The 15,094-nt window shown below is 39.2% G+C and overlaps 1 protein-coding gene across 4 annotated transcripts in view; it reads left to right on the plus strand.

The window, feature by feature from the left end:
* The window catches only part of STARD13 (StAR related lipid transfer domain containing 13), a 457,620-nt gene that overhangs the window by 84,450 nt on the left and 358,076 nt on the right, over window positions 1-15,094 (plus strand). For 2 of the 4 annotated variants that reach the window (XM_034758637.1, XM_034758638.1), the window contains exon 2: window positions 5,626-6,536. In XM_034758637.1, coding sequence (XP_034614528.1) covers window positions 5,787-6,536 — 750 coding nt within the window. In that variant the 5' untranslated portion in view covers window positions 5,626-5,786. Of the gene's footprint in view, window positions 1-1,342; window positions 1,506-5,625; window positions 6,537-15,094 lie in introns of those variants that run through there. The other 2 variants (XM_034758636.1, XM_034758639.1) reach the window with 2 other exon arrangements.

Consider the following 15,094-nt stretch of genomic DNA (forward strand, 5'->3'; position numbering starts at 1 on the left):
GTAGATGCTTCAAGGTTTGTTAGCAATGGTGGATAGACAGAGAGGCCATCCATGATACAGAAGTGTCATAACTTTATAATATCAGCCAGTATTAATAAATTATACAGACTGACTCCCCACAATCCTCGCATTGGCAGTGCTGTTGAGGATGATGTTAGACTGAGACACAAATCCAAGGCAGATTTCACAGCAGCAAGGGTGTTAACATCCCTGACCAAATTAACTTCAAACATGTCTAATGTATGTTCAGCCTATCAAAAATTTCCCTTATAGTTTAAAGTGGAAAATAGATTCTTTACTTCCTCTGCTGACAACTAAAATTGTTGTGCAGTATAATTGTTGAAGAATGGCTGCTTTGTTCTACTCAAGAGATGGCTGCATTTTGCTGAGTGACTCATTCATATATATGCCAAGTTCTGTGGTGATTGACACCCTGTGTAGCCCTAATCAAGTCAATCCAGCTGCATCAGGCATAAATACGCCCAAAATTTAGAGCTCTCCCTCTAGACCTCTATAGATCTATTCTGACTTGGTGAATGAGTCGGTGGGGTTGTATAATTTGCCACAGTCTGTAACGTGCTTTTGGATATTTAAGGATGAAAGATGTTATATAACTTTTTCTTAGTTATTCAGATCTAAAATTCCTTACAAAAGGACTAGTATTGCAGCTTTTCCATTTGTACTATCTGTTCTGATCAAAAGCAACACAGAAAATTCTTTTATAATAAGCTCTAATTCATTAGAATTCTCCCACATAATTTTCTGTGTTCTCTTCATGGTTACACTTTTCAGACTAGATTTTCAAATATCTGATTTGTAAATACAGTTAGGGACTTGGATGTCCCAGTGACCTAAACTGTGTGCACACTTAATAGTGCGTGCAAAATTATCTGTAAAACTATGATTGCAAAAAGGGAGGGATACTGAAATTTGGGCTGTAAATGCAGCTCTTAAAGTCACAAACAAAGTAGTAATGGAAGTAATCTGGAAGTAATATGGGAAGCTGCTTTTGGTTTCCTTCATGCTGGCTCAAAAGAGCTTCCAAAGGAGTTTCTCAGCCTGATCTTTCAAAAACTGACAGCAACAAAACCATCCCGCAGTCAACATGAAACTGACTCCAGGTGCTCCAGGTGATAAAGGCAGTGTTAGGGTCTGGCATAGTGTGAAGAATGAGGTCAGACTGTATTTTTAGAAGTGCCTGGTGTTCCTACCAAGCATGCTCCCTCCCTCTCTTTCTCCCCCTTTTTTTCCTGTCTGTCTCTTTCTCTGAATAATTTGGCCAGTGCTTGCAGAAGGCTGTTCTAGCCCCAGGGATTCTCACACATACTTCTATTGACAGAGTCCTTGTGCAGCAAGCTAGCTGAAATGCCTTTTGTTAAGGATCTATTCACTTCTTTTTCTGTCCTGCCCCAAGACTTGGAGGATCGTTTTGTCTCCTGAATTCCTGTTGTTACACTTATGGAAATTAACTGACTTGAAAAATATGGGGTTATCTTACAAAACAGGTAAAAAAAATCCTCCATAACAGAAGTATTTCTGATCGCCTAGTTTGTATTGGTCTGTGTTTCTCAAATCTTTTTGCTTCATTTGTAAGGAAAGATAGTTTCTAAGTGAACAGTAGTCCTTAAACAAAGTTACCGTAAAACAGAGACAAACGTATAAGGCAGTTTGGGGGTTAAAGCCAGTTATTTACAATGAGATGTGTGCTATTGCAGCCTAGGTCAGTGCTTGTTTCATTACTTTAGTTTGTCAGTTCAAGTCTAAGGTGGTTTAATGAAAAGTAAAGAAATTCCACACATTGATATACTCTAATGGCAACTTTCTAACATGCCAACTTTACTGAATATGAAAATACTAACATTGTACCAATTGAACCAATGCCTGCAGAGATAACATAAGTTATCTTATTATAATTACCATATGAAAAAGTATGCTCATTTTCAATGCAGCATTTGCCACAGAAAATAATTCTCTTTATTAAATAAAGAAAATGCAGTTAAGGATGTGTGTATTAGACGTTTTTGTCCATTTTTCCCCAGCTTATGGTTAAAACTAATATGTACACTGGTTATGGTCTCCATCCAAAATTTGATGGACTTGAATGAGAGTTTTGGATGTGCAAGAAAAACAGGATCAGACCAATATATTATGATGATTGTGACTGTGTGTATGCATGTACATACACATTTCCAGGCATCAGATTGCAAGACATTTAATATTCTCTAGCATTTTAATTGCGCTATTAAAAATCTCTACTGAATGTAATGTGGATTTGTATGAAGCTTTCTTTAGAAAATAAAATTGAGGCTGCCAGTATACATTTCTTATTATGTAATGAGTGGTATATGTTCCTGTGCTTATTGTATTGCACTTTTTACCTCTTGTAATGTTTCTGTGCAGCTTCTTTTGTGATTTTCCTTAAGCTGCTTTGGGGGCGATCTTAGTTTGATTCCCATCAATTAAAAAGGAACAGGAGTACTTGTGGCACCTTAGAGACTAACAAATGTATTTGAGCATAAGCTTTTGTGGGCTACAGCCCAATGAAGTGAGCTGTAACCCACAAAAGCTTATGTTCAAATACATCTGTTAGTCTCTAAGGTGCCACAAGTACTCCTGTTCTTTTTGCGGATACAGACTAACACGGCTGCTACTCTGAAACCAGTCAATTCAAAGTAGGCTAGCTGAGAAACTTTGAGGTAGCATCTGTTTTGTTTTCTCCTGGATTAAAAGAAAACAAACATGTCCTAAAGATTTCTATTTCTCTACAAAAAATTTACCTACATTAGTGCCTGGTAGTAACTAGCATTAGAATACAGACTTGGGCTCACCCAAATATGATCAAGTTAATGTCTCCATTCATCAAGGTTTAAAGACCTTTTCCAGCAAGTTTACTATTACATTTTAGAACCTGTAAGTTCAGATATTCGTATCTGTATTACTAATTCTGCGGTCTTGCAGATCCGTGTTGCAGACTTTTTTATGTGAGTGACTAAAGCAACAGAACTTACATTGACTCACCTCTGAATTTCCAGAGATCTGTGCATTAAGATTCTGCAGTGGGTGGGGCCTTCTAAATCCACACTTCTGCCAAATATGATCAATGTTTAACCTATAAATGTCTATATGTCAGTCCCTACTTACTTGTACAACAAAACCTGCCTTGGAGACCACCTCTGAAGAGGAACCACCTGTCACAAATGACTACTTGCAGAGGCCTTGAAACACCACCGCTCTCTGGTGTGCAAACCTTTGAAGAGAGACCACCTGTTACAAACCTTCTGCTAACTCCCATGAGTGGTCACTCTTGGCAGGTTTTACTGTATTTTGGTCTCCCATATCCTTTTTTTTTTTTTTTTTGGGGGGGGGGGGGTCATTGCATTCACTCACCCACGGGGAAGGGAGAGGGGTGAACTATGAAGCTTGGAGAACCACATCCTCTCCTCTCCCCACTCCTTGTCCCTGAAGTACCCTCCATCGCAGCACAGAAAAAGCCAAGCCCTAGGTTCTTCTGTTCTCCCAGTCTGATGACACAAGAACAAGGAGACATTCAATGGAAATAAAAGGCGGGAAATTCAGAACTGAGACAAGGAAATATGTTCCCACCCAATGTATAAATAGACTGTAGCATCACTGTCACTGAGGCCAAGACTAGCAAGATTCAAAAAGGGATCGGATATGTATGTGGCTAGCAAGAATAGCCAGAGCTGTTATAATTGATTTAAAAATGTGAAAGAGATATTGCATGTCATGCTTCAAGACTGAAGCTAATCACATATGTGCCTACTGCAGGGTTCTTATACATTCCTCTGAAGCATCTGGTACTGGCAACTATCAGAGACAGGCTGCAGGATTAGACAGACCTTGGGTTGGTACCATTATAGTAATCCTTAGGTGACACGTACGGTAGGGTAGGAGAGTGGCTGATAGGGGTATGCCCTTCATCAGGATATAGGGTGCCAGGGGAGTGGAGGGCAAAGATACACGTTCAAATGAGGAATAAACAATAGTCACATGAACTGGCAGGGGCCTTATTCATTATTGCTAAACTTTACAAACTTGGGTGGTCAAAGTTAGGCACCTAGCTCAGTATTTAGGCATTTAAATAAGTGACCTGATTTTCAGAGATGCTGTGCCCCTGCAGCTCACAGAGATGTTAAGGAGACAAGTGGGTGCACAGCACTTCTGAAAGGCGGCTGCTTTTTATTGAGGGGCCTCTCTTTAGGCTTCAAATGCCTAGTGCCAGTGCTGGGCATAAGCAGACTAAGCAATTGCTTAGGGCCCCAAGCAGCTCTATGCCCCCCCCCCCCAGTTAATTATTAGTATGTGGGATGGTGGGAGGAATATTCCTGCTCAGAGTCTCCAATGGGCTAGCACCGGCACTGCAGATGCCTAAGGTTAGCCACCAACATTTGCAAATGTTGCCCTATTCATCCTGTCTAACCAAGAAATGAAGTGTATGTGTGTAACCTCTACAGTTGAAGCTTGTATAATAAAGCTCATAATGAAGAAGATGTTGTGCATATATAAAATACATTTTCTCTATTTTTCATATCCTAATCATGACTGTTACAATAACAATATATATAGCCTAGGAATAAAATATGCTTCGCCAATGTCCATTGGTCATTTTTTATATGTGCAGTGAAAAGCATATCATGTGCCAGTTTTGTATTTTGTCTGCTTTTCACTTTGACAGTCATAATGCTGGCTTCTGATATGCCTTTTCTCTTTGGCTTGCCACATGCCATCAAAGGCTGAAGCATCCATTAACATTTTGAATAGGTTCTGTTCTGTTTTGTTTGACATCCTGTCACACACATTAAAATGAGGATTATCAATATTTGATCTGTAACAAAAGACAAATTACATAAATGAGCCAGTATAAGTGAATCGTTGATTTCTGGACCCAAAGTCAGATCTGCATCTCATTTGGTGCTTCAGGAATCCACAGACTGGATCTGAGCAGAGAAGATAGCCCTAAGAGTGACTTAAACCAGCCAACTTAGAGTTACAGCTGAAATTCTATAGTCAGCCTTCCCTTTTTGCATTGCATCTGAAAATGGTTAATTGAATTGTTCACAAGTGCTATAATATTGAGACAGCTCAGAGCAGATGAGGGACAGAATTTCAGTTTTAACTCTACATTATAATTTAAAGCAAACCCATGAGTCTATTTTAATGTAATATCTTCTGTCAGTAACCTTTGTTTTCCCCTCCACATTATAGTAGCTTCAACTAAAAAAATCTCAAAGCCCTTAGGAATTTGACAGACCAAAAAAAAAATTGATCACAGAAAATTCTATGTAGATAAGTTTTAAAATACATTGTGTTTACCCAATAAATGCATTAGGTCAGTCAGAACTATTTTGGTCTATTGTGTGCATATTTAGAGCCAATATTTGAAAAACATTTCTGTATTTACCTCATCTTTCTTAATAATCAGTTATGTAAATAGGCTAAAGCTGCTCAAGTTTTCAATTAATTTAATCTGTTTGCAGCAAAAATGTTATGGGATGATCTTGCCCTAGGTTTTATATGGAGTTTGAAATGTTCAGATTGCTTCCACTGTTGCACTCAAAATGCAAGTGTAGTAGCATCAATAAAACCTACCTTTTTGTATTTCAGGAACGGAAAAGATTTGGATCATTTGCATCAATCTCCAACCATTAATAATGGTGCTCTGACCATGGTCTTGAAGGAATAATACAAGGACATTTTCTGACTCAGCATGGAGAATAGAGGCTCTCAAGACATCCAGCAATGAAGTGGAGTTTGACCTCTGATGGATGAAATCTGCCGGAATGGAAGCTAAGCTCTTTGAAGAGGAGCAGGTGTCACCATATTTTATATATGCCACATGTCTGGGGACTTCAGAGGAGTCAAAAAACGCAAAATATGAAACAAAGGTAGAAGAATGTGATTGCCAACTTGAGTTCCATAATGTTCTGCTTGAATCCGAATGGAGTTCTATGTCACGGTTAGTAAGCTACCCTGAGACATCCTTGGAACCAAGCAGGGTTACAGGCCATGTTACTGCTGCTGCTGCGCCTGAGGTAAAGCATCTTTGTGGAAAATTACTGTATTCTTCAGGGCACAAACCTAAGGACAGTCTTACACACCTGCCCTCACATGAGGCATGTTCCTCACTGCTCCTTCCAAGAGAAAGCTCAGCTGAGAAATCAGAGAGGGTTCAAGAGATCAGAGTAATAACACACAAACCAAGTGCAATCACTTTTTCTGATTTTGAATTTTTATCACATAGCGCTAACGCTAAACTCCATATCTGTGAGGTCACAGACACAGAGGCGTCTTCATCTGAAGAGGAGGAGGAAGATGATGAGGATGATGTTTTTACAGAGCTGCCACTGTATGGGGCATTTTACAATGGTCTTTATAAAAGGACTATTCTCCTTGGGAAAGAAGATAAATGTGAGCATACCAGAAGCCAGGATATCTGTCATTTAGATGGCTGCAATGATCACACTGGAAAGAAATTGAATGACCATGAAAAGGAAGAAAAACAAATGGACATGGTGGTAAGATGAACTAATTTCTTGTTCCAAACAGGCAAGCTGTACTTTAGCAGCTTGGTTAATGGGGGATTGGCTATTTTATTATATATTTACTAATGGACTATATTGCTTTCATTGGTACAGAGTCAGTCAACCAACTGGGTAGTTTAAAGCAAAGAATGGTTATAGTTCACTTGAGGAATGCCTTTAAACATATCTTTCTGGAAACTCACCATAGAGAATATTCAAAAGTTGGGCCTCCATCCCTCTCTGTGTAAATGGATCAGGCCTATATTTTACAGATTAGTACTAAATCTTTAACAGAAAAAGTTATGGGACAGATTAATTCATTTATTATGCTCTGGCTGATTTATGCTGCTTTGGTTGACACAAAGCAGCTGTAAACCCATTTTAACTGGCTAGTTAAGAGAGTTTTGCAGTTGCTTATCACTGTCAGAGTGGCACAAAGCAGCTGGAAAGTACCAATGAAATTGGCCCAATATTTTTTATATTAAAAACGGTCAAAAATAAAACTTCCTCAAGTTGGCACATAAACATTCTATAAATATATTTTTGATCCTAAGAAACATTCATATTTCTAATTGGAAATATGGTAATTACACCTGTAGTGCATACCGTGCTACATATAAGAGTTTCCCTTCACAATTTCTCAAAATAACATAACATAAATGGCACAAGGCCAGCGTAAAACATTATATCCTACATTGCGAGTAATAAGTCAGCAAAGCTTTTGAACCAACCAATTCTATTTCTTCAAACTTCCTTCCTACCAGAGGTGCTGGAACAATTTGTATAGCGGGGATGCTGAGAGCTATTGAACTAAACTGTAAACCCTGTATATAATGGAAACCACTTCAAGCCAGGGAATGCTACAGAACCCCTCACGCCTCTAGCTCCAGCATCTATGCTTCCTACATTTCCATTAATCTGAGCTTTCAACTAGTGTCATTTTTCTTGTTTCCTTCTAAGGTGGGGAAATTGGCTTGCTCATTTTCCCTGATGTGGTAAGGCCATACCCTGCACCAGCTCTATATCTGGTGCAAAATATATCTCACTGTGCCCTGTTGTGGCTGTGCTAGCCAGCAATGGAAAACATTCCCAGTGAGTATTGCCAGCTCTAGGGGCAGAGTTGAGTTTGCCTTGTGGGGATGGAGTATACTGTAACTTTCGTTTTCCTGATTTTTTTTTTCCAACGGTTTCCTAAAAGGAAGTAAGAGTAGTGGCTCTATGGAAGCTGCTTCCCACTTCCCGTGTACGTAGTCAATATCTTATCCTTTTACTCCCCTTTGCTAGCCCATAATATAATTAAATTAAAGCAATATCCTCTATCTATTGTGCCATGGATTTTTTAAATTATTTTTAAAAAACCTAGAGAGGTTTAGGACAACTCCAAAAACATACTGTAATGAGAACCACCTAACTATATTCTTTCCAGCAGAGAGTAATTACCCAGCTTCTCTGGAACTGCTGGAGTACAAAAGAATTTCATAGATGCTTTCCAAGTGAACTCTCACCAGTCTGGAGAATTAGCAAACAAAGCTATTTCTTTTATAGTTGGTCACAGACCAGGCACGTGGATCCAAACACCCTGAATTTTGGAGAAGTTCGATCTGAATCAGAAATGCATAGCTCTCTCTTTTTAATGGGAGAAACCAAACCCACAAATTCCAACACTCCTGAACTTTGTGGCACAAGTTAATCTGAAACTGCCTGTTCAACCATACTCTTATATCTCATTCCCCCCTCCCCTTTTTGTTATTAGATCAGTGCCTTTGAAATCACGGTATCGCCTCTTGTACAATGATATGTGACCTACTGATGGCCACAGCATTTCCCACTTCTATTTCTCGTTTTTTTCCAGTGTGTTTGAGTCTCCTCTCACTTACACCAACTTTACATCAGTATAGCTCTATTGACTTCTGATTTACACCAGTGTAAGTGAGAGGAGACTGAGACCATACTGTTTTAAAGACATTTTAAAAATACTCTTGCTAAATTATTTTGAGTCTGGAAGTGTGCATATGATTTTAGCCTCTCTACATCAAAAATACGTTCTGCTTGAATTCTATTCCAATGCACCTTGAATCTCATCTTGTTTCTTGGGGTACAATTCTGCACCCATTGAAGTCAATAGGAGTTCTGCTGTTGACTTTCAGGGAGAAGGATCAGACCCATCATTTGTTTCCATTCCTCTAAAGTAAGGTTATGAAGGCATTTGTGTGGTCATATTTATATATTTGCAACATTAATAAAATAAACTGGAACAGCAGTTACAGATGTTGGGAGACACAGCATGTTAGATTTTTATCTATAGACTTGCCTTTGATTCAAAACCAATCCTGTATTCATTTTGAGTGACGTAATACTTTTCCATATTTGGCACTGCTCATCTCCTGGCCTTTTGATCTCTGTCAAATACTGTACTCATCACATGGGTTTCTAGTAATTTTATGTAATCTAGATGATAATAGTCTTAACTTGATGGGCAATTACTGGGGGGGAAAAAAAGGGGAAAGAATTAACTAACCCGTTCACTCTAATACTTCACCCAACCCCCAATGCTAGAGGGAAATGCATCCTTCTACCCATAGCTACTGACGTATCAGCAAATTTATTTTATAATTCAGCTGAAGTAATTGTCTTATCTTGGAGTAATAATAGTTTGAGTTCAGTATCTGAACTCTTCCCTGGTCCATCTAAATGGATGCTTTGGCTTCATAAACTTCTGAAATTCTCCTGTCATCATTATACTGTATTGAGATACCCCCATCCGCTCACAGAGGAAAAACTAAATGACTAAGAACTGTTCTCAGCCTCTGCTATTAGAAAGCCCAAGAACTGAGCTTTTTCTGAAAGCTGCCCAGTAAGATCCAGTGACACTCAGTTCAGTTTATTAAATTGTTATGTTGCCACCCTAGTCGTCTAATCCAAGGCTTGCTTCCTCATTCAGTCAAGAACAATACTGCCTACATTCCAGCTAATCTAAACATATATCGAAATGCAAGAGTGACATCCCCGGAATTTATATACTCAAGGACATTCCTTTAGATAAAAGGAAATACCAGGCGTTGTTGTCATTTAGTTTTTTATTCTCAGGCCATAAAATAAAAAAGGATGCAGTTCATAGTAGAAAATAATGGATTGTATATTTCCAGACAAGATGGTGGAATAACATAGTAAATCTCCGAGAACATGTCTAAACATTTAAAAAACTGTGCAGATTTAATGACGCAGGGCTTGTTTCTGACTCTTGCTCCATTTAAATAGGCAGAAATCACCGTAAGAAAGGTTCCAGTAAAGTTTGTGCAATTTTAGCAATAGTGACACATTCTATTCATACTAGATGCTTTCATCATGACTCTAGATTAGCCCCAGTCCAATATGTTGTTATCTAGTTATTCCCATTATTTTGGGATAAGGCTATGTAGTGATGTCTTTCTAGTGGAAAAGGGTTAACAAAGTAAAGAGGGTGTAGGAGTACAACCACTATCAATAGCCCTGAAACTTAAAAATAATGTAACAAACAAATCACCTTTACCATATAGATACATGGCTGCCAAACATAATAGTGTGACTGATATCCTGACTAACCTCACACTACCAAAGTTGGCTATGAAATAGTGATTGAGCTCTATCCTACGGGGCATTCCTAAGTAATATGTACTTGTGATTGAACTACCCAGCATTAGATGTCAATACTGATCCAAACAGGGATAAGACACAGCTTAGTTGCTAAGGGAAAAAACTAAACTAAAGGTTCTTAATACTCAAAGATTTACTATTTATTTCTTATCACGGTAACAAAATATTGGGTGCTGCTTTGCTTTCTTTACAGTGGGCTCCACTGCATAGTGTTGGTAGAACTGTGGTGGTAACCCCTAATAAGCATACCCAGGACAGATTCTGTCACCTTATTGACACTGAGTAGCACCTTGCTATGCAAATAGTTCCATTAAAATAATCAAATGGGGAGGTACTACTCAGAGTGAGTAAAGGGGCAGAATCCAGCCTTAAGTACCGTATTTGCTGCAGGTATCTGGGGTGATGAATGTTGAGTTTTTAGCTATATACAGTGCATACTATTTTCTAAAATTAAATAAAACAATACATGCCTTTGTACTTGGCCTCAAATAGTTTTGGCCTAATTAATGTTAAGCAGAGGAAAATCACTGTAAATACAGCAAATTGCTAAAACTGCATATCAGTTCTTTTGTAAATGAAATAAACACTGTAAACAATTTGTACTGTATAGACTTAAAAAAAAAAAAAAAAAAGGTTTTCCCTCTCTTCCCTTCCCACTCCTCCCTCAAAAAATAAACAGAATTCCTAATGCCCAAGTGTCATGGTTCCACAGCTAACCACACCTCTGTTCCCTTTGTGGTCTGAGTGTACCGCCTCAGATATCACCCCTGGCGCCTTTATCTATCCTGAGATGGGATGCTGCACTTCTCCCACTCTTAGACCAAGCCCTGGGCTATGGTACCCTGTGTCTCAAGCATGTTTACCCAGCCCCAGGGTTCTTTTCTTTGGGAGTCTGTGACCAGTTGTATTGGTAGTGACCATACAGCTTTATTAAAGTCAAAGTATTGTTTATTTTAACAGTAGGAACAAAGGATTTAAAAAGTCTTATCTTACCCTAAGACTTACCTACCATTCCTTGATGGTAATCTAGGCAGGACTAACTTCTTCAGATACCAGCAACTGTCTGCTTCTTTGTTTAGCTGTCCTGAACAACTCTCTCCGCCCCCTTCTCTTGAAAGAGTATGAGTGAGAGAGACCCTTTAAACAGCTGCAGTCCTTTTGATCTTTTGGTCTCTAGGCCTTTTCCTGCCCAGGCATGGTCTCTTAACAACCCTCTTAAACGGTTTGCTGAGAAATGGCTTATCTTGCGCCATTCTTCTTCCCTTCCTGTGTGTTTTTCCTTACAGCCCCCTACTAAACTAAGCCAATATATTCATACAGTACACATCCCAGTAACTAGGTCAATGTATAGTATTCATACAATATTACAGAGGTGCTCCACTTCTGTCCACCATGCACATCTCTGCTGCCCGAAGTCTATTAAACCTTTACCCAATAGCTACTGTAGCAGTCTCTCTGATCCCCATTTATTGACAGAACAATTTGGGTCATTCTGAAGGGTAGCATTTCACAGTCATGAAAAGATATCAAGACATTTGACAGGGTATAAGGTGAAGTGAGTGTTAACGGCCTTTCTCAGGGTAGGCTTTAAAGGTGTTGGCTCTCACTGCAGTTATAGCATAGAAACCCTGCCTGTGGACTTGTCTGCGGTAGGAAGGCAGCATGGTCTAGTGGACTGGACATCTATCTGGAGATTCTGGGTTCTATTCCCAGTTCTGCAACTGACTTACTGTGGAGCTTTGGGCAAGTCACTTAATTTCTTTCTACTACTGCTATGTAGAGCTTCTGCAAAACAGTGCTTGTGACAAACCAATCCCATTCATTTTCATTTAGGCTTGGTTCTGCCATCCTTACTCGGAGTGGTGTGTTATCTCAATAATCCCACTAGTCACAATGGGCTAGCTCATACCTATACAATTGTGCCCTGTATGTCTCAAATACTATTGCTGCCCTGCTCTGGGGTGAGTAGTAATCTGTTACTGGCCTATGCCAATAGCCCATTACCCCTTCTCCCTCTGTTCCATCTCAGATGTTCTGGTCAGAGCATTGGGTGGACTGGAACCAAAATGAATAACTAACCTCTACGTGGCTGGACTCAAGCTATGGGGAGGCCATGCAGAGACTGGAGTGGGAGCTAACCTTAATTCTCCTTATGGCCCTGTTTTAGAATGTAGGCTGTGCTGTGATCCAGAACAATGGGATTACTCTCACAGTGCCAGATTCCAATGCTCTTATTTACGTGGAGTAGTATCGTGCTCTGTCACAGACTTCAGTGGGACCACTCAGAGTAAGGTACTACTCCATTCAAATAAGGGTGGTGGAATGTGGCCCAGTATGAAGTACTCAGGGTGAGTGAAGTGGACAAAATTGGACCCTTAAAGTGTAAACTCCAACTCTGAATGACTCATGAAAAGTCTAAATCTGAATTAGGTTATAAGTACAGTAGTTACGAGTCAGAGTTACGAATACCAGAGTTACAAACTGACCAGTCAATCATACACCTCACTTGGAGCTGGAAGTACACAGGCAGCAGCAGAGACAACAACAACAACAAAAGCAAAGACAGTACAGTACTGTGTTAAACATAAACTACTAAAAAATAAAGGGAAAGTTAAAAAAAAATTGACAAAGTAAGGAAACTTTCTGTGATTAGAACAGGAGTATTTGTTTCATTTAAATTAAGATGATTAAAAGCAGCATTTTTCTTCTGCATGGTAAAGTTTCAACGCTGTATTAAGTCAATGTTCAGTTGTAAAATTTTAAAAGAACAGCCATAATGTTTTGTTCAGAGTTATGAACATCCTCCATTCCTGAGGTGCTCGTAACTCTGAGGTTCTACTGTAAAGTAATTTAAAATGAAAGTGTTCTGTTGGAACAGTCTTCAAAGGGAGGTAGCGAAAACCCATCACTTGGGACATTTAAAACTAGATTGGGAACAACCCTGGAAAATGTGCAATAAAGCACTATCCTTCATTGGCAGGCAGATGAACTGTATGATCTCTCTCTTGGTCTTGATTATCTGAGGTCTGTTCATTTTCTGCTTCCATCCTGATACTATATTTAGTAGAAAACTGTCTTCATTATATAATCACTATTGGGTGACAGACTAGTAAGCATTATAGCATGATACATCATTTTTAGGATTAGACCATGATGGTAAGGGTAGTTCAGATTAAGGCTGATCAAATTGGTCAGGATCTTATGAGAAGGTTTTCGTGGCATTGTCCTACATTTTGCCTCTGTTTTCATGTTTCTATTTCACAAACACTAAAAACTCAACAAATGAAGGGAAAGAAAGTATGTAGATAAGAAAAATAAATTCCACAAAAGCCCATGATTCTAAATCCATATCCTTTGAAATTTGATTAATGATTCTCCAAAAGAAATGCATTTATTTGTGTAACTTTTTGATATGTTAATCAATTAAACATCTCCGATTAAAAACAAGTTAGTTTTCACTTACAGAGTTGGGCCTTTGACAGCAAGTGAACACAGAGGAACCATTAAAGGGGAAAAAAGCATCAGCATGGGAATAACTAATTAAGTGTAAATTATCAAAATAGGGCAGCAAACAGACCTATGCTTATCATAGGGCTGCCAGTTAAGAGTTTTATTGCCAAAAGCTTTCCTCCTCTAATTCAGTTATGCAAGAGGCAAAACCAGTGGAGCTTGGCCAGAGGACCGGGGAGGCACAGGTTCCATGTCCTGTTCCATCATTTTCTCCAATCCCATGGGAGCTCCGCCTCCTCCCACCAACCCATCAAGTTAAAACTCCACAGTTGTTGAGGGAGAATGGCTGCAAGGCTCTAGGGACTGCCTTATGGGAAATAACGCTGACTTTGTTATCCTCCCTGGGGTTCCTCCTGTGCATGGTGAGTGGATGAGTATTGGAATAGTAATTGTCATGGAAAACATGGCAGCAAGATCTGGAAGGGGTGGCACAGTTGTAGGATGGTTTGGAGGTGTTGGACCAATTTGAGTTCTTCTCTCCTTTTTAGATTTATGGGATTAGTGGGTCTCCCTCCCCCCACCCACTCCACGGGTAGACAAACCTCAGCTCCTTCTCCTTTGGAATGGATAGAAGGAAACTTTCTGAGTTGAAATTTGTGGCATTCATAGCTCCTAGATATGTTTTCCCCTCACATGAGGAAGGACTTGGAGGAAGACACTCTGGATTAGCTCACTGGACTTGATCACTAACATCAAAAGCATGTGACTTTTAGTAGAAATAGACACCAGACACATTCTGTTCCAGAAATGGCGGAAACTTTAATATGAATTGAAAAATTAACTTTTTACAAGTTTCAGAATTCCACACATCTAGTGTGGAACATGATTGTATGCAAGGAACATTTTCCCCTTTTGGTGCAATCCTGCTATCCTCAATAATGTAACTGTTCCACAACAGGATATGGCTTATCTTGTGATGTGCTGCTTACTGTGGTCATACAGAGGTGTGGGTTCAAATTTGCGTCTTATTGCAGAAGAGATCAGCATGATGGATGTTGTACTTAGTAAACTTTTCATCACAAAAATCACATGCAGTTAGGAAAATATTGATACAGTTGGTAGCAGTATTTCTTGGGGCAACCCAGCATCGTAATATTAAGAGCTTGTCATGATGGAGGTGCAAAGACATACTGTGGTTGTGTAGGAGAGGATGTGCATACTACAAATATTGTGTCTCTCTTTCAATAAACATGTATGGTACCTACTGCAGCTGCTGTATGACAACTGCCACACAAGGTACAACATGTGCAGAGGAACTAATGATTTATAAAATGTGTATGCGTCAAACAATCAAAAAAGATACACTTTTCTGGAAAGTGGCAGAAACCTGTACCCCAAGATCTTAAGAAGACAAATCACATGACTATCTTTCAGAACCCCTGGAGAAGAATTGGAAAAAGAACAGAGTT

The sequence above is a fragment of the Trachemys scripta genome, chromosome 1, assembly GCF_013100865.1.
Source record: "Trachemys scripta elegans isolate TJP31775 chromosome 1, CAS_Tse_1.0, whole genome shotgun sequence".
NCBI classification, from domain to species: domain Eukaryota; kingdom Metazoa; phylum Chordata; order Testudines; family Emydidae; genus Trachemys; species Trachemys scripta.